General features: G+C 43.6%; 1 protein-coding gene across 1 annotated transcript; it reads right to left on the bottom strand.

Annotated features, from left to right (window-relative positions):
- Positions 1–1,144: 1,144 nt before the first annotated feature.
- LOC129852947 (butyrophilin subfamily 2 member A1-like) lies at positions 1,145–9,782 on the bottom strand. Its single transcript, XM_055918547.1, has 10 exons — positions 9,279–9,782; positions 8,906–9,193; positions 8,429–8,539; positions 7,619–7,651; positions 7,255–7,287; positions 6,941–6,961; positions 5,960–5,986; positions 5,654–5,680; positions 5,067–5,080; positions 1,145–1,766 (listed from the first exon to the last, which is right to left on the bottom strand). The coding sequence occupies exons 1-10, from the start codon at positions 9,688–9,690 to the stop codon at positions 1,197–1,199; spliced, it is 1,536 nt and encodes a 511-aa protein (XP_055774522.1). The 5' UTR covers positions 9,691–9,782; the 3' UTR covers positions 1,145–1,196.
- Positions 9,783–20,452: the final 10,670 nt, after the last annotated feature.

Raw genomic sequence — 20,452 nt, 5'->3', positions numbered from 1 at the left:
ACAAAAGAAGGGGGTTGGGTTTGAATGAAAGAGCGGCAGACTGAGGGACAAAGGGATTGGGTCTCTATCGGACCTTGAGAAGCTATGCTATCGTAAATACAGAATCTTATGCATTCTAATAATCGCCCATTCGGAAAAGGAAAATGCAACATATATATTTACTCTGAGCTGCACTTCGATAGATGGGTTGAAGATGGAAGACTGGTTTGCCCAGCAGAGATCACCATTGTCCTTTGAAGAATATTTCTGGTCGTAGTGTTGTAGAGCGGGTACGTTAAAGTACCCTGTCGTTCTTAGGAGATTGTCTGTCCTTTCCTAGGCCACATACGTTTACAGCTGCAGCTGATAACTTGACGTCTAGGATGTATCACTTCTTTAGTAAATAATTGTTCAATGTTCATACTAAGTTGCCATAATCAGTTTATGCTGTATTCTGGCTGGTCTAGTCGAAATACACCATTTCAGCGAGGTGATCCTCACCTCCATGTTGAAATTCGCCCTTTTAAACATTAGGACAGCAGTCCTAACATTTCTGGAACTAAATGTTAATTTTGCTAGGTTGTAGTTGAAATTAGCCCTTTTAAACGTACGAACACCAGTCCTCACGTCATCGGGAACTAAGGTTAACTTCCGTCAACGGACTTTTGTACTGGGGGAGAGAAGGGCGTGTTTCATAGTTCATAGTTCTCACTCAGTGGCCTTGGGTGTGGCCACTGAGTGAGCATAGTTTACTCATGAAAACAATTCTCTCATTTAGAAGTTAAAATTACATTTAATCTTTTCACAAATAGTTTCATATTTAATTCCATGTGAATCTGATAACTAGAATGTGTAGACTTTCCAAGATACAATTTATGTCGTCCTATCATCAGATATAATGTCCCAGACAACAACTTATCTGACATCATATTCTTTAAGGACCAACGGACACTTTCAACTGGTTGAGAAAGGGAACTATTGTTCCATTCCCCAGCCTTTTGATATTACCATACTTTCTCTGTGGTAACACAGGGCTTTCCAGGAGTCCATTCTGTAGAGTGGAGAGAAAAGGAGGACAAGTATTTATGGGGGGGGGTCATAAACCTCACCCAACAGGGCAACGTCATGACAGTAACACATGCACTTGCACTCGCACACGCATACACACACACACACACACACATACAACCAGTATTTCAATGTTTGATATAAAACAGTTAGTCAGTGACATCTACAGGAGTGATGACCAGTGGGTCTGAGTTGTCAGTAATACCAGAATAAAAGAATGGATAGAGTTTCTCAGTGAAGGTGCAGGCAGTAAAATAGTGGATATGAGACCTGGCCTCCACATTGTAGAATGAGACCCGAGCCTTCTCATGATCCACAAACACCCCCACCTTCTGGGGCTTCTCTCTCAGGGAGAAGATGACAGAGGGGTCAGTGAAAGCCTCGTAGTCTTTATTCCTCCGCCAAACAGTCCAGCATCCATCCTCAGGGTTCAGGAAAATATACTTCTTCCTGTTGATGGACTCTCTGGCCACTCCTAAAGTCCACCCAGTCTTCCCCTTCACCTGCACCTCGTAGTAGAATCTCCCAGAGGAGAAACCCTCCTTTCCCAGGACATAGTGAACAGTATCAAACCTCTCTGGGTTATCAGGGAGATTCTCGTTTCTGCTTCCACGGCTCACTTGTTTCCTGTCTTCAGACAGGATGAGTTCGGGATGTGCTGTATCAGGATCTAGAGTCACATCCACTGTGGAGAGAAACATACACTTTATTAGAATAAACTAAATTAACATAACAATATGGGGGACTGCATTTTACTGCTCAGTACATTACTCTGGGATACATGAATAGTGATGTGCTGTATCAGGGTCTAGAGTCACATCCACTGTGAAGTAAAAAATAGTCTATAAAAATAAAAACATCAATATGTGGGAGGACATTTTACTGCAGGACTTACTGCACAGTACATTACTGTAGACATATATGGTTATTGACAACAACATACAGTACATATGAATGTGTGGTCATGTTATTTCAAGTAATACCAGTATGTGAAGATATTAATATTCATGTGAAACTGTAACGGTGGTCCTCCTCCTCTTCAACCGAAAAGGAGGAGTAGTGATGGAACCAAGGCGCAGCGGGTTGTGAACACATAATTTATTTAAAGAAAACACGAAAACACGAACTCGACTATAAACTAACAAAACAACAAACGGTGTAGACAGACCTGGACGACGAACTCACATAAACACGAAGAACGCACGAACAGGGAAAAATAGACTACACAAAATGATGATGTACAAAACAAACCGAACAGTCCCTTATGGTGCGACAAACACTGACACAGGAGACAACCACCCACCAAGAACACAGTGAAACAACCTACCTAAATATGACTCTCAATTAGAGGAAGGCCAAACACCTGCCTCTAATTAAGAGCCATACCAGGCAACCCCTAAACCAACATAGAAACAGAAAACATAGAATGCCCACCCAAACTCACGTCCTGACCAACTAACACATACAAGAAACTAACAGAAATAGGTCAGGAACGTGACAGAAACTCTAGTAGGGCTGGGCCATATGGTCAAAATATATCACAGTACTTGAAATAAATTGACGGTATGACAGTATTTTATGCTTTTGAATAATAAAAGTTCTGAATTTGCATTATGAGTGGTGCGTGGCAAAACATTGTTACGGCTGTCCTCGCTGACAGAAGGTGGGGACCAAAACGCAGAGTGGTTAGTGTTCATTCTTTTAATGAAAATCAACAAAACACTTAAAAATACAAAAAACAACCAACGTGACAAAACCGAAACCGTCCTGTGTGGCAACAAAACCTCCACAGGAACAAACACCCACAAAACACAAGTGAAACCCTGGCTGCCTAAGTATGATTCTCAATCAGGGACAACGATTGACAGCTGTCTCTGATTGAGAATCATACCAGGCCGAACACAAAATCCCAACATAGAAAATCAACCATAGACAACCCACCCAACTCACGCCCTGACCAACTAAAATTAATACAAAACAAAGGAAAACAGGTCAGGAACGTGACAAACATACATTCTAAGTGATTGCAATGGGTCTTTCTCTATTCTGATTGTTTTATACTGTTCAACTCAACCAAAAATATTTTTCAGCATTTTCATCAATTTCTGTATTTCATGCACTCATTTGAGATCATTTCCACAATGCCACGTAGGGCTGCACGATATGGGAAAACAATCAAGGCTTTATTTTTAAACTAATGTTGCAATTTTGATTTGACTTGCGATTTAGAGCAAAATACTTGGGTGAACTGTTGGAATCAAGGAAATAGAATGATTATTCCAATTCAATAGTTTGAATATAATAGTGGCCACTTTAAATACAGTGTTTGACATGACAACAAATGAAAATGCCAGGGAGGAGTTATTGTGACACGGTAGGAACCAAAGTGTTGACTAATGTTTCCTAGGGGACTCTACAATCTTTGGATACATTGCATGTTTTCTCTACGCTACTTCATGTAGCATACATAATCTTGCTTTGTGTATTCCTCTTTGATTTAGAAGAAACTGGTGTGCAAAAAACATGCAGATATCTATTACCGATCAAAAGTTGTGACACATCTACTCATTCAAGAATTTTTCTACTACTTTATACATTGTCGAATAATGCTGAAGACATCAAAACTATGAAATAACAATTATGGAATCATGGAGTAACCAAAAGATGTTTTTAAAAATAAAATGTATTTTAGATTCTTCAAAGTAGCCACCCTTTGGCTTGATGACAGCTTTTTTGCACACTCTCTCAACCAGCTTCATGAGAAATGCTTTTCCAACAGTCTTGAAGGAGTTCCCATAAATGCTGAACACTTTTTGGCTGCTTTTCCTTCACTCTGCGGTCCTACTCATTCCAAACCATCTCAATTGGGTTGAGGTCAGATGATTGTGGAGGCCAGGTCATCTGATGCAGCACTCCATCACTCTCCTTCTTGGTCAAGTAGCCCTTACACAGCCTGGAGGTGTGTTTTGTGTCATTGTCCTGTTGAAAAACAAATGATAGTCCCACAAAGCGCAAACCAGATGGGATGGAGTATCGCTGCAGAATGCTGTGGTAGCTATGCTGGTTAAGTGTGCCTTGAATTCTAAATAAATCACTGACAGTGTCACCAGCAAAACATCCCCACACCATCACACCATCCTCCATGCTTCACGGTGGGAACCACACATGATCATATGTTCACCTACTCTGCGTCTCACAAAGACACTGACACATTCAACCATGAAGGCCAGATTCACGGAGTCTCCTCTGAACAGTTGATGTTGAGATGTGTCTGTTACTTGAACTCTGTGAAGCATTTATTTGGGCTGCAATTTCTGAGGCTGGTAACTCTAATCTACTTATCCTCTGCAGCAGAGGTAACTCTGGGTCTTCCTTTCCTGTGGCGGTCCTCATGAGAGCCAGTTTCATCATAGCGCTTGATGGTTTTTGCGACTGCACTTAAAGAAACTTTAAAAGTTCTTGACATTTTCCAGATTAACTGACCTGCATGTCTTAAAGTAATGATGGACTGTCGTTTCTCTTTGCTTATTTGAGCTGTTTTTGCCATAATATGGACTTGGTCTTTTACCAAATATGACTATCTTCTGTATACCACCCCTACCTTGCCACAACACAACTGATTGGCTCAAATGCATTAAGGAAAGAAATTCCACAAATGTACCTTTAACAAGGGACATCAGAATACCAAGAGTGTGCAAAGTGTTCATCAAGGCAAAGGGTGGCTACTTGAAGAATCTCCAATATAGAATACATGTTGATTTGTTTAACAGTTTTTTGGTTACATGATTCCATGTGTTTTTCATAGTTTTGATGTCTTCACTATTATTCTACAATGTAGAAAATAGTACAAATAAAGAAAAACCCTGGAATGAGTTTTGACTTGTACTGTAGTTCTACACCATTACTGGGATTATCAGTCTGTATACAGTAGCTAGTTACGTTTGCTCTGACTCGGTACATTTATTAGCTAGCTAACGATTAGCATTAGCAGCTAACAAAATTAAGCCCAATTTGCTTACAAAATAGAAACTATCTGTTTGGAGATGTAAGAAATACAAACTTATAGTGTAATTATAGAACGCTAGTGGATTTATATTAAGAAGCAAAGTGAAAACAGCACCGTTGTCATCAACATTGTTGCCCATACTGCATTGATGCGGAGACTGAATGCAGTTGTCTCTTGGTGAAAGAAACAACAAATGCGCTCCATGAGTGACAGGGGGCGGGGCTAGGTCTGTGTGGAATGCGGCATGGAGAGAGAGAGCGGAGAGAGATGACTCAAGTAGCAAAGTAAACTATTGTAACGACCCTGGGTTTATAAGCGCGGAAATCGACTCTGCCGCTCGAGCATGCTTTTGCGGCACAGTCGATAGCGCGCCGGACCTCGGGCTAGGAGGTCGAGGGTTCGAGACCTGCTCCCTGCCTGTTTCATTACACTATAAAATGGACGTAACACACGGCGTATCAAATTTAACAAACCAAACAGTTAAATACCGTTATAGAAAGTAAAACAAACCTTTTTGTGCATCAATATCGTAAAATACGGTATGCCGCACAGCCCTAAACTCTAGGTGGGTGGACTGGAGACTACAACAAACACACTGACCTGCATGTTTTCTGATGGTTTCAAGTTCTACAATATAAAGAGAGAGAATGTCAGATTTGGGGATACCAGAAACTATGGTAATATAATATTACAGTAGAGTATACTGTGTGGTGCCCTTGGAACACTATGACAAATCTCCTTCTCTTAATCTCTAAACTTTATTGATAAGGTTTAGAACCAGAAACAAAAGTGACATAGTGTAAAAATAAATCCCTCTACCATAATATAGTATACCTTAAGCAACAAAAATATGTATATATAATATATATAATATATTTTAAATACAATTCAGTATCATTAATTTACCTGGACAGCCCTTCATGTTTACTAAATCTGTGGGTAAATTAAACATAAAACAAATTAGAATTCTAGCTAATTAAAGTGAGAATAAATTAATAAAACAATATAATTCTTTGTGTGAACATTTCCATCGCAGTGAGTAAAAAATGATTCCAATACAGGGATATTTTACCACATAATTATGACTCATCTGTGTGCTATTTGCACAATGCAAATTGTAAGCCCTTGGAAATGTGCTCTCCAACCCTGTTCCTGGAGACCACTCTGTAGGTTTTAACTCCAAACCTGTTCCTGGAGACCACTCTGTAGGTTTTAACTCCAAACCTGTTCCTGGAGACCACTCTGTAGGTTTTAACTCCAACCCTGTTCCTGGAGACCACCCTGTAGGTTTTAACTCCAACCCTGTTCCTGGAGACCACCCTGTAGGTTTTAACTCCAACCCTGTTCCTGGAGACCACCCTGTAGGTGTTAACTCCAACCCTGTTCCTGGAGACCACCCTGTAGGTTTTAACTCCAACCCTGTTCCTGGAGACCACTCTGTAGGTTTTAACTCCAACCCTGTTCCTGGAGACCACCCTGTAGGTTTTAACTCCAACCCTGTTCCTGGAGACCACTCTGTAGGTTTTAACTCCAACCCTGTTCCTGGAGACCACTCTGTAGGTTTTAACTCCAACCCTGTTCCTGGAGACCACCCTGTAGGTTTTAACTCCAACCCTGTTCCTGGAGACCACCCTGTAGGTTTTAACTCCAACCCTGTTCCTGGAGACCACCCTGTAGGTTTTAACTCCAACCCTAATCTAGTGCACCTGATTCTAACAATTTGCTTATTAATAAGTTGAATCAGGTTTGTTACAATTAAGGTTGGATTAAAAACCTACAGGATGGTAGCTCGGCAGGATCAGGGTTGGAGAACCCTGGCTTAGAATGTACATGTATGTATTATATATTGACCATAAGGGTCTAGTAATGCATCGTGCTCCTACTTACCCAGCTGATCAGCAAGTATCTCTGCAGACAAACAGGTGAATTATAGTCAAAGTAAAGCATTCTTAATGGTGAATAATTAATTCAACTATTTGTGTAGCAGGGGGATGGGGACAGTAAAAACAATGTGATAAAAAGCATTAATGTCAAATATGTAAGAATTTAAATCCATGAAACAAGCTGTTGTACTGCTATCCATTTCTGTTACATATTCATGTAATGGGAATTGTTTGTCTCCAATTGTTGTTTGGTATAACAATCAAATTGGGAGTAAAAAAATGACACATTGATGCAAAGGACTGTTGGACACAACTTACTCAGCTTACGAGTGTTGTGATCTAGATTTTTCTCTGCAGACATAAGAGAACCGTTAGAGTGAACAACATCCTTAATGAACACATCTCACATCCATGAAGAAGACAATTATTAAAATATGAACATATGACACATTGATGCACAGTACCATGAGTGTCAAACTCATTCCATGGAGGGCCTGGTATCTGCTGGTTTTTGGTTGTTCCTTTCAATTAACACCTAGACAACCAGGTGAGGGGAATTCCTTACTAACTAGTGACCTTTATTCATCAATCAAGTGCAAGGAAGGAGTGAAAACCTGCAGACACTCGGTCCTCCATGGAATGAGTTTGACACATGTGCATAGGACTGTTCAACACTACTTACTCAACTCAAGTCTGAGTTCATCTTTAACTTGCTCTGCAGAAATAAAATAAAAGACAGAAAACAGAGAACATCGTTAATGAACAAGAACCTCAGTGTTTTCTCTGATGAAGTTCCATTTCTGGAGGAGAAAACTGCATGTTTGACAGTAAGACACTACTTAACTATCTCTTGACTGTGTTTAGCGTTGGATGCATCTACAGACATGGAAATAGATAACAGTTAGAGGAAAGGTCCACAAAATGACCTACTCAAGATGTTTTCTGACAGCCAATTACACTGATTCAGGTAAACCAGGCACTGATTTTTAAATAATCCTTATATTAAATCTAGTATTTTTGTGGAGAAATATAAATGTTTGCCCTATACATAGAAATGTGCATGTTTTAATACAAAACCTTAAATACACCTATCCAGTATCTGACCAATGTCTGCTTTTTACTTCTAAAGGTCAAACAGGGGGTGCTTATATTTGTCCTGTTTCACTGTATATACAAGTGTTTAACTTAGGTGTGAGGTGTGAAGTGGAACTGTGTTTATTTGCATATCTCAACTCCCCATGAGAGTGTGGTCACTGCCAGGGACCAGCCATTATTGACGGCGACCCTGGAGTAATGAGGGTTAAGTGCCTTGCTCAAGGGTAGATCAACTGATCTTTTTCACCTTGTCGGCTCGGGGAATTGAACTAGCAAGTATTCGGTTCTAGTTCCCAACTCCTTGTGTATGTCACTGTAAACTGCACTGTAAAACATTTACATTCAGTAAAATAAAACCCTTTAATAACTTTTCTATGACTGTAGTCATTGTACGAACTTTTCCGCCACCAGATGCTGAAAGCTGATATGGCCACAAGGACAATGACCAGAGAGACAATCACTAGAAAGGCCACTTTCCATGTGTCTGTGTGAACAAGGATCAGCTCGCCTGCAAGACACAAATCAACTGAGATCAGAGACATGCTACCTAATAATAATAATAATAATAATAATAATAATAATAATGGGACATTTCACTCAAAGAAAGCTTTGTCAGAAGTTTAAAGACCTCAAATGTAAACTTATGTTAATGAAACCACAACCCATGACATCAGTTGTGTAGCTCCAGCAATATGCCTCAATGACAAATGACTGGAAAAGATGAGCACCATCTAATTTCCTGGTTTAATGTTGTGTTTATCTTTTCCATTCATTTGAGTTGGAGGCATACAGCTGGATCTACAAAACCAACGTGGTTTCATCTTGACATTAGAATACTTTAGAGTTCTAAACAATAATATGTTGTGTTACTCACTAGGGATGTGAAACTCTGTCTCCATCTTAATCACATCATAGATCTGTCTCTGTCTGACTCTACAGGTAAAGCGGTTGATGTCAGTCTCCTTTACGATGGTCTTTAGTTTAACTATGTAGAATCCCTCATAGTCCCTGTCTGTCTCTGACGGTCCAGCAGACAGAGTGACCCCTTCACTGTCCAGCCACTCCAACTCAGGCTCAGGGATCCAGCCTTTAGATACACACAGCAGAGTCATCCCTCCTTCTTTCTGTCCCTCAATGGAAACCTCTGGCTTGGATCCTATAGCTACAGACACAAAGGGAGACTGGAGATGAAGTACTGCTGAGATTGGGAGGAACATCATATGGGTTGTTGTATTTAAGAAATGTACCTCTGACGTAGACTTGAATGGTGGCATCATCATAATGGGTCGTAGACTGAACAAGACATTTGTAACGTCCATCATCAGTGCCTTGTACCCTGGTCAGTTTCAAAGAGGTGTTGCCCTTCTTCAGTTCCTCTTTAAACAGCGATGTCCTTCCCCTGTAGGAGAGGATCTGATCAGGGTATTTGTCTCCGCCGTCTTGGTAGAGATGGACTCTAATGTTTGACTGAGTGTCTAGGAGGTTGATTCTGAACCAGTCAACTCTCATGTCCTCAGCGGTGATACTCGGTTTGATAGAACAGGGCAGAATGATGTCATCACCAGCCACAGCAACAATGGCACGAGTCGGACCAAGAACCTCAAATTTCTCTGGAAAGAAAAACAACCATTTAATATCAAAAGCGACCATGCACATCATCAACGGTTGGTCCCTTTCAGACTTTAACAGACCACATTAAAGATCAACACCAAACCTGGCCCAAATACTTAAGGTTTGCTTGATTTAGCTTGGTTGCCAATGGAATAGCCTAGTACCGAAAGTGCATTGTTCATGCAAATCCTCACATCATTCATTCATTCACACACACACACACACACACACACACACACACACACACACACACACACACACACACACACACACACACACACACACACACACACACACACACACACACACACACACACACACACACACACACACACACACACACACACACACAAAGAGAGAACATGTGAGGTCACTCTACCAGAGCCTACTCTTTGGAGGAGAAGCAGGATATTGACACACAGACAGTCTGTCCAAGTCCACATCATTTCTGAAAGAGAGGATAACATACTGTATATAAATCATAAAGATCCTGAGCTCTAGACCCGCAATGTGATTCAATGTAGGCGATGTTATGGATCATATGATATGATATGGATTTATTATACCTCCTGAGACCACCTGAGACCACCTGAGACCACCTGAGACCTAAGACAGAAGACTACTTAAGACAGACATTCAAAAATATGTAAAACTTGGTCCTTTTATTTAATGATATAAAACATTTCTCCCATTATCTCCATAATCCCTGACAGCTGCACTGAGGGATATGACAGACAGACACACTATTTTATAACCTGAGGCCAAAGACTACTCAAGACAGACTTTCTTAAATATGCTAAACCTTTTATCAAGGCCTGTCTGGTTCTCACACACAGCTACTGCCAACCATCAACATCGACTTGAATATTAATTGCTGGGATTTATTAGTATAAAGCATTTCTACCGTAAACTCTATTTTCCCTGACAGCTTTAAACACATATACAAATAATACTTACGATTAGATACACGCAGATCACAATTGAGAAGAGTTTGGCTTAAAGCTCGCTCGCCTGTGGTGGAAAGACTGGAGAGAAAATAAATCTGGTGTGTCTACTGCAAGGCAGGGAAGTAGCTTCAACATAACTTGATATACTTGTTATTCTTGTAGATGAGATGGAATCCACACTTTAATCAGCTTGAGTTGACTTATGAGGAAGTAGGTGAGAGGTGGCATAGTTTCTGGAAACAAAACTCTGACAAACTGACTACACTAAGATGTCACACATAGAGGTCACAGGAGGCTGGTAAGGGGAGGACAGCTCATAATAATGGCTGCAGTGGAGTAAAAGGAATGGTATCAGCAACATGGAAGCCAGGTCTTTCATGTGTTTGAGACCATTCTATTAATTCCGTTCCAGCCATTACTATGACTCTGTCCTCCCCAATTAACGTGCCACCAGCCACCTGTGACAGAGATGCAAGCGATCGCTGAGGGATCATCCACTTCCCTCAACATGTTGTTTGTTCACTTTCACTGGATTTTTTTTCTTACTCTCCTTTCAGTTTTTAACTCTGTCCTCTTTATATTACCACCCATATGTCACATATTGATTGTGGCATCCACTGTGGTGTGTTGTTGACATGGACTTCAAGAGAACCATGGCCTTATTGCACTTACATCAAGTTGACACTAGAGGGCAGTAGACACACAATGATCACAGTGACATGTCATTGCAGAGATGGAAGAGGAAGTGGGACATCCCACGCCCTAATTTATTTTTTCAATGGAAGTCAATGAACTAAGAAGACCACACCCATCTGCTATCGCATTGGTCCCTACGGGAGAGCCGCCCCCTTAAGTAGACCAGAAATGACAACTTTTTTTCATTGGTAAATGACAGTAGTCAACTATCTTCATTTATCCACCATCTTTGGCCATTTCAGACAGCCTGTGGTGCTGTAGAGGTTAAAGCACGTGATCATGCGGGGAAATACGAACTAGTTATATTATCCTATTTCAGCTCGTATTAATAAGAAATAATGTGGTACTACTGACTATTATATCATGGTACCTACATAAACTCAGCAAAAAAAGAAATGTCCCTTTTTCAGGACCCTGTCTATCAAAGATAATTCCTAAAAATCCAAATAACTTCACAGATCTTCATTGTAAAGTGTATAAACACTGTTTCCCATGCTTGTTCAATGAACCATAAACAATTAATGAACCTGTGGAACGGTCGTTAAGACACTAACAGCTTACAGACGGTAGGCAATTAAGGTCACAGTAATGAAAACTTAGGACACTAAAGAGGCCTTTCTACTACCTCTGAAAACACCAAAAGAAAGATGCCCAGGGTCCCTGCTCATCTGCGTGAACGTGCCTTAGGCATGCTGCAAGGAGGCATGTCTGTGGAACTTGTTCAGTTTATGTCTCAGTTGTTGAATCTTGTTATGTTCATACAAATATTTACACATGTTAAGTTTGCTGAAAATAAAATCAGTTGACAGTGAGAGGACATTTCTTTATTTAGCAACTGCCTGATACTGTAACCAAACAGTGCTCAACATCATGGTGCTATGTGACCTGGTCAAAGCAGTGCACTATATTATGAGGTGTAGTAGGGTATAGTTTGAGATGAACCCTCACAGTTCCACCATACCAGTCTCAGAGCAGTGCACTTTACAGTATGTGTATGTGTTGACCATGGTAGTGATCTGAGGCTATGTCCCTAATGGCATCTTATTCCCTAGCCTATATTTTTTATTTATTTATTTTATTTCACCTTTATTTAACCAGGTAGGCAAATTGAGAACACGTTCTCATTTACAATTGCGACCTGGCCAAGATAAAGCAAAGCAGTTCGATACATACAACAACACATAGTTACACATGGAGTAGAGCAAACATACAGTCAATAATACAGTGAAAAATAAGTCTATATACAATGTGAGCAAGTGAGGTGAGATAAAGGAGGTGAAGGCAAACAAAATATATATAAAAATAAATACAAATATAAAAAGGCCATGGTGGCGAAGTAAATACAATATAGCAAGTAAAAAATAAATATAAAAATAAATATAAAAAAAAAACCACTGGAATGGTTGGTTTGCAGTGGAAGAAAGTGCAAAGTAGAGATAGAAATAATGTGGTGCAAAGGAGCAAAAATAAATGAATACAGTAGGTAAAGAGGTAGTTGTTTGGGCTAAATTATAGATGGGCTATGTACATGTGCAGTAATCTATGAGCTGCTCTGACAGCTGGTGCTTAAAGCTAGTGAGGGAGATAAGTGTTTCCAGTTTCAGAGATTTTTGTATTTTGTTCCAGTCATTGGCAGCAGAGAACTGGAAAGAGAGGCGGCCAAAGGAAGAATTGGTTTTGGGGGTGACCAGAGAGATATACCTGCTGGAGCGCGTGCTACAGGTAGGTGCTGCTATGGTGACCAGCGAGCTGAGATAAGGGGGGACTTTACCTAGCAGGGTCTTGTAGATGACCTAGAGCCAGTGGGTTTGGCGACGAGTATGAAGCGAGGGCCAGCCAACGAGAGTGTACAGGTCGCAGTGGTGGGTAGTGTAAGGGGCTTTGGTGACAAAACGGATGGCACTGTGATAGTGTAACGATACTCTAAATCCTCCTCCGACGACGAGGAGAGGAGAGAGGGATCTGAAGACCAATATGCAGCGAGGTATGATGACATGATTTATTGATTTAAACAAGACACGACATAGACAGAAAACGAACTATACTTGAATAACTACAAAACAACAAACGACGTAGACGCACCTGAACATAAGAACTTACGTATAACGAAGAACGCATGAAAACAGGAACAGACTACATAAACCGAACAAACAAAACCGAAACAGTCCCATGTGGCGTAACATCACACAGACACAGGAGACAACCACCCACAAACAAACAGTGTGAAAACACCTACCTTAATATGGCTCTCAATCAGAGGAAATGAAAACCACCTGCCTCTAATTGAGAGCCATATCAGGTCACCCTTAAACCAACATAGAAACAGAAAACATAGACTGCCCACCCAAACTCACGTCCTGACCAGCTAACACATACACAAACTAACAGAAAACAGGTCAGGACCGTGACAGATAGACTGCATCCAATTTATTGAGTAGGGTATTGGAGGCTATTTTGTAAATGACATCACCAAAGTCGAGGATTGGTAGGATGGTCAGTTTTACAAGGGTATGTTTGACAGCATGAGTGAAGGATGCTTTGTTGCGGAATAGGAAGCCAATTCTAGATTTAACTTTGGATTGGAGATGTTTGATGTGAGTCTGGAAGGAGAGTTTACAGTCTAACCAGACACCTAGGTATTTGTAGTTGTCCACATATTCTAAGTCAAAGCCGTCTAGAGTAGTGATGTTGGACAGGCGGGCAGGTGCAGGCAGCGATCGGTTGAAGAGCATGCATTTAGTTTTACTTGTATTTAAGAGCAATTGGAGGCCACGGAAGGAGAGTTGTATGGCATTGAAGCTCGCCTGGAGGGTTGTTAACACAGTGTCAAAAGAAGGGCCAGAAGTATACAGAATAGTGTCGTCTGCGTAGAGGTGGATCAGAGACTCACCAGCAGCAAGAGCGACATCATTGATGTATACAGAGAAGAGAGTCGGTCCAAGAATTGAATCCTGTGGCATCCCCATAGAGACTGCCAGAGGCCCGGACAAATGACCCTCCGATTTTACACACTGAACTCGATCAGAGAAGTAGTTGGTGAACCAGGCGAGGCAATCATTAGAGAAACCAAGGCTGTCTAGTCTGCCGATGAGGATGTGGTGATTGACAGAGTCAAAAGCTTTGGCCAGGTCAATGAATACGGCTGCACAGTATTGTTTCCTATCGATGGCGGTTAAGATATCGTTTATGACCTTGAGCGTGGCTGAGGTGCACCCATGACCAGCTCTGAAACCAGATTGCATAGCGGAGAAGGTATGGTGGGATTCGAAATGGTCGGTAATCTGTTTGTTAACTTGGCTTTCGAAGACCTTAGAAAGGCAGGGTAGGATAGATATAGGTCTGTAGCTGTTAGGGTCAAGAGTGTCCCCCCTTTGAAGAGGGGGATAACCGCAGCTGCTTTCCAATCTTTGGGAATCTCAGACGACACGAAAGAGAGGTTGAAAAGGCTAGTAATAGGGGTGGCAACAATTTCAGCAGATAGTTTTAGAAAGAAAGGGTCCAGATTATCTAGCCCGGCTGATTTGTAAGGGTCCAGATTTTGCAGCTCTTTCAGAACATCAGCTGACTGTATTTTGGAGAAAGAGAAATGGGGAAGGCTTGGGCGAATTGCTGTGGGGGGTGCAGTGCTGTTGACGGGGTAGGGGTAGCCAGGTGGAAAGCATGACCAGCCGTAGAAAAATGCTTATTAAAATTCTCAATTATAGTGGATTTGTCGGTGGTGACAGTGTTTCCTATCTTCAGTGCAGTTGGAAGCTGGGAGGAGGTGTTCTTATTCTCCATGGACTTTACAGTGTCCCAGGACTTTTTTGAGTTTGTGTTGCAGGAAGCAAATTTCTGCTTGAAAAAGCTAGCCTTGGCTTTTCTAACTGCCTGTGTATATTGGTTCCTAGCTTCCCTGAAAAGTTGCATATCACGGGGGCTGTTCGATGCTAATGCAGAACGCCATAGGATGTTTTTCTGTTGGTTAAGGGCAGTCAGGTCAGGAGAGAACCAAGGGCTATATCTGTTCCTGGTTCTAAATTTCTTGAATGGGGCATGCTTATTCAAGATGGTGAGAAAGGCATTTTTTTTTAAATATCCAGGCATCCTCTACTGACGGGATGAGATCAATATCCTTCCAGGATACCCCGGCCAGGTCGATTAGAAAGGCCTGCTCAGTGATGAGTGGAGGTCGTTTGACCGCTGACCCATTACGGATGCAGGCAATGAGGCAGTGATCGCTGAGATCTTGGTTGAAAACAGCAGAGGTGTATTTGGAGGGCAAGTTGGTTAGGATGATATCTATGAGGGTACCCGTGTTTACGGAATTGGGGTGGTACCTGGTAGGTTCATTGATAATTTGTGTGAGATTGAGGGCATCAAGCTTAGATTGTAGGATGGCTGGGGTGTTAAGCATGTTTCAATTTAGGTCGCCTAGCAGCACAAGCTCTGAAGATAGATGGGGGGCAATCAGTTCACATATGGTGTCCAGAGCACAGCTGGGGGCAGAGGGTGGTCTATAGCAGGCGGCAACGGTGAGAGACTTGTTTTTAGAGAGGTGGATTTTTAAAAGTAGAAGTTCAAATTGTTTGGGAACAGACCTGGATAGTAAAACAGAACTCTGCAGGCAATCTTTGCAGTAGATTGCAACACCGCCCCCTTTGGCCATTCTATCTTGTCTGAAAATGTTGTAATTAGGGATGAAAATGTCAGAATTTTTGGTGGTCTTCCTAAGCCAGGATTCAGACACGGCTAAAACATCCGGGTTGGCAGAGTGTGCTAAAGCAGTGAACAAAACAAACTTAGGGAGGAGGCTTCTAATGTTAACATGCATGAAACCAAGGTTATTACGGTTACAGAAGTCATCAGAAGTTACAGAAGTCAGAAGTCAAGAAGGAATCTTATTCCCTAGCCTATATGTTCTACTACTTTTGATAAGGGCCCATAGGGATCCGTGTAGTAAACTGTATAGGGAATAGGGTGCCATTTGGGACACAAACTGACTGCTGAGACAGACAAGTAAAAGGAACAGGAAACATATTGTATTAAGTATGTAAAACATGATCCCAATACATAAAAGGTACTACGTATAAAGTATTACATGTACTGTGGCACCCCAGAGAAACATCTGAAACATTTATCTCTATAACCCCATAATCATAAGACATACATTACATATCATAATACATTTAGATGCTCTCAGATCACCATGAGAAATATTTGATGGTTTCAATATCGTCAGGAAACAGGAAGGAAGTTGTGCACCTACTGCAAGGCAGGGCTATGATCAACCACCATGTGTTAGTAAGTGAGAATAGAACATTTTGAGGTAGAACTACCAGTATGTGAAACTTCTCAACATTGAGTATTCTTTAAAATGCCAGCATGTCATGCTCATTTAGTTTTCCTTCACATACAGTAGTATGATTTTTTTGTTTTACCTTTATTTAACCATGCAAGTCAGTTAAGAACAAAATCTTATTTACAATGACCGCCTACCCTGGCCAAACCTGGACGATGCAAGGTCAATGGTGCACCGCCTTATGGGACTCCTAATCACGACCAGATGTGATAGAGCCTGGATTTGAACCAGGGACTGTACTGATGCCTCTTGCACTGAGATGCAGTGCGCCACTCAGGAGCCCACAGCACACATACAGCATGCAGACTTTCACTGAGTGACTTATGCTCTGTACCTCATCCATACTGAATGTCCCATAATGACAGTGTCAGTTCCATACTATGTGGACTGCTGGCTTGGACTACAGGAGAACCAGGGCCTTCTGACACTGACATAAAGCACACTAGAGGGCAGTAGACACACACTGATCACAGGGACATGGTAGCTAAGCTTTGATACTTATGGTGCTGTAGAGAGGAAGAGCATTATCATGTTGGGAACCAGTCCTCTTCTACCATCTCTTCTCATCCACCTCCTGCTCCTCATCTACCTCCTGCTCCTCATCTACCTCCTGCTCCTCATTCTAACTCCTGCTCCTCATCTAACTCCTGCTCCTCATCTGCCTCCTGCTCCTCATCTGCCTCCTGCTCCTCATCTAACTCCTGCTCCTCATCTGCCTCCTGTTCCTCATCTACCTCCTGCTCCTCATCTACCTCCTGCTCCTCATCTACCTCCTGCTCCTCATCTAACTCCTGCTCCTCATCTGCCTCCTGCTCCTCATCTACCTCCTGCTCCTCATCTAACTCCTGCTCCTCATCTGCCTCCTGCTCCTCATCTACCTCCTGCTCCTCATCTAACTCCTGCTCCTCATCTGCCTCCTGCTCCTCATTTACCTCCTGCTCCTCATCTACCTCCTGCTCCTCATCTACCTCCTGCTCCTCATCTAACTCCTGCTCCTCATCTGCCTCCTGCTCCTCATCTACCTCCTGCTCCTCATCTACCTCCTGCTCCTCATCTACCTCCTGCTCCTCATCTAACTCCTGCTCCTCATCTGCCTCCTGCTCCTCATCTACCTCCTGCTCCTCATCTGCCTCCTGCTCCTCATCTAACTCCTGCTCCTCATCTGCCTGCTGCTCCTCATTTACCTCTTGCTCCTCATCTACCTCTTGCTCCTCATCTACCTCCTGCTCCTCATCTGCCTCCTGCTCCTCATCTACCTATTGCTCCTCATCTACCTCCTGCTCCTCATCTACCTCCTGCTCCTCATCTAACTCCTGCTCCTCATCTAACTCCTGCTCCTCATCTGCCTCCTGCTCCTCATCTACCTCCTGCTCCTCATCTAACTCCTGCACCTCATCTGCCTCCTGCACCTCATCTGCCTCCTGCTCCTCATTTACCTCTTGCTCCTCATCTACCTCTTGCTCCTCATCTACCTCCTGCTCCTCATCTGCCTCCTGCTCCTCATCTAACTCTTGCTCCTCATCTACCTCCTGCTCCTCATCTGCCTCCTGCTCCTCATCTGCCTCCTGCTCCTCATCTACCTCCTGCTCCTCATCTAACTCCTGCTCCTCATCTAACTCCTGCTCCTCATCTACCTCTTGCTCCTCATCTACCTCCTGCTCCTCATCTGCCTCCTGCTCCTCATCTGCCTCCTGCTCCTCATCTACCTCCTGCTCCTCATCTACCTATTGCTCCTCATCTACCTCCTGCTCCTCATCTGCCTCCTGCTCCTCATCTACCTCCTGCTCCTCATCTACCTCCTGCTCCTCATCTACCTCTTGCTCCTCATCTACCTCCTGCTTCTGCCTCCTGCTCCTCATCTACCTCCTGCTCCTCATCTACCTCCTGCTTCTGCCTCCTGCTCCTCATCTACCTCCTGCTCCTCATCTGCCTCCTGCTCCTCATCTACCTCCTGCTCCTCATCTGCCTCCTGCTCCTCATCTACCTCCTGCTCCTCATCTACCTCCTGCTCCTCATCTAACTCCTGCTCCTCATCTAACTCCTGCTCCTCATCTACCTCTTGCTCCTCATCTACCTCCTGCTCCTCATCTGCCTCCTGCTCCTCATCTGCCTCCTGCTCCTCATCTACCTCCTGCTCCTCATCTACCTATTGCTCCTCATCTACCTCCTGCTCCTCATCTGCCTCCTGCTCCTCATCTACCTCCTGCTCCTCATCTGCCTCCTGCTCCTCATCTACCTCCTGCTCCTCATCTGCCTCCTGCTCCTCATCTACCTCTTGCTCCTCATCTACCTCCTGCTTCTGCCTCCTGCTCCTCATCTACCTCCTGCTCCTCATCTGCCTCCTGCTCCTCATCTACCTCCTGCTCCTCATCTACCTCTTGCTCCTCATCTACCTCCTGCTCCTCATCTGCCTCCTGCTCCTCATCTACCTCCTGCTCCTCATCTGCCTCCTGCTCCTCATCTACCTCTTGCTCCTCATCTACCTCCTGCTTCTGCCTCCTGCTCCTCATCTACCTCCTGCTCCTCATCTACCTCCTGCTTCTGCCTCCTGCTCCTCATCTACCTCCTGCTCCTCATCTGCCTCCTGCTCCTCATCTACCTCTTGCTCCTCATCTACCTCCTGCTTCTGCCTCCTGCTCCTCATCTGCCTCCTGCTCCTCATCTACCTCCTGCTCCTCATCTAACTCCTGCTCCTCATCTGCCTCCTGCTCCTCATCTACCTCCTGCTCCTCATCTAACTCCTGCACCTCATCTGCCTCCTGCACCTCATCTGCCTCCTGCTCCTCATTTACCTCTTGCTCCTCATCTACCTCTTGCTCCTCATCTACCTCCTGCTCCTCATCTGCCTCCTGCTCCTCATCTAACTCTTGCTCCTCATCTACCTCCTGCTCCTCATCTGCCTCCTGCTCCTCATCTGCCTCCTGCTCCTCATCTACCTCCTGCTCCTCATCTAACTCCTGCTCCTCATCTAACTCCTGCTCCTCATCTACCTCTTGCTCCTCATCTACCTCCTGCTCCTCATCTGCCTCCTGCTCCTCATCTGCCTCCTGCTCCTCATCTACCTCCTGCTCCTCATCTACCTATTGCTCCTCATCTACCTCCTGCTCCTCATCTGCCTCCTGCTCCTCATCTACCTCCTGCTCCTCATCTACCTCCTGCTCCTCATCTACCTCTTGCTCCTCATCTACCTCCTGCTTCTGCCTCCTGCTCCTCATCTACCTCCTGCTCCTCATCTACCTCCTGCTTCTGCCTCCTGCTCCTCATCTACCTCCTGCTCCTCATCTGCCTCCTGCTCCTCATCTACCTCCTGCTCCTCATCTGCCTCCTGCTCCTCATCTACCTCCTGCTCCTCATCTACCTCCTGCTCCTCATCTAACTCCTGCTCCTCATCTAACTCCTGCTCCTCATCTACCTCTTGCTCCTCATCTACCTCCTGCTCCTCATCTGCCTCCTGCTCCTCATCTGCCTCCTGCTCCTCATCTACCTCCTGCTCCTCATCTACCTATTGCTCCTCATCTACCTCCTGCTCCTCATCTGCCTCCTGCTCCTCATCTACCTCCTGCTCCTCATCTGCCTCCTGCTCCTCATCTACCTCCTGCTCCTCATCTGCCTCCTGCTCCTCATCTACCTCTTGCTCCTCATCTACCTCCTGCTTCTGCCTCCTGCTCCTCATCTACCTCCTGCTCCTCATCTGCCTCCTGCTCCTCATCTACCTCCTGCTCCTCATCTACCTCTTGCTCCTCATCTACCTCCTGCTCCTCATCTGCCTCCTGCTCCTCATCTACCTCCTGCTCCTCATCTGCCTCCTGCTCCTCATCTACCTCTT

The sequence above is a fragment of the Salvelinus fontinalis genome, chromosome 4, assembly GCF_029448725.1.
Source record: "Salvelinus fontinalis isolate EN_2023a chromosome 4, ASM2944872v1, whole genome shotgun sequence".
Taxonomy (NCBI): domain Eukaryota; kingdom Metazoa; phylum Chordata; class Actinopteri; order Salmoniformes; family Salmonidae; genus Salvelinus; species Salvelinus fontinalis.
This window is presented reverse-complemented; position numbering and strand designations above follow the sequence as displayed.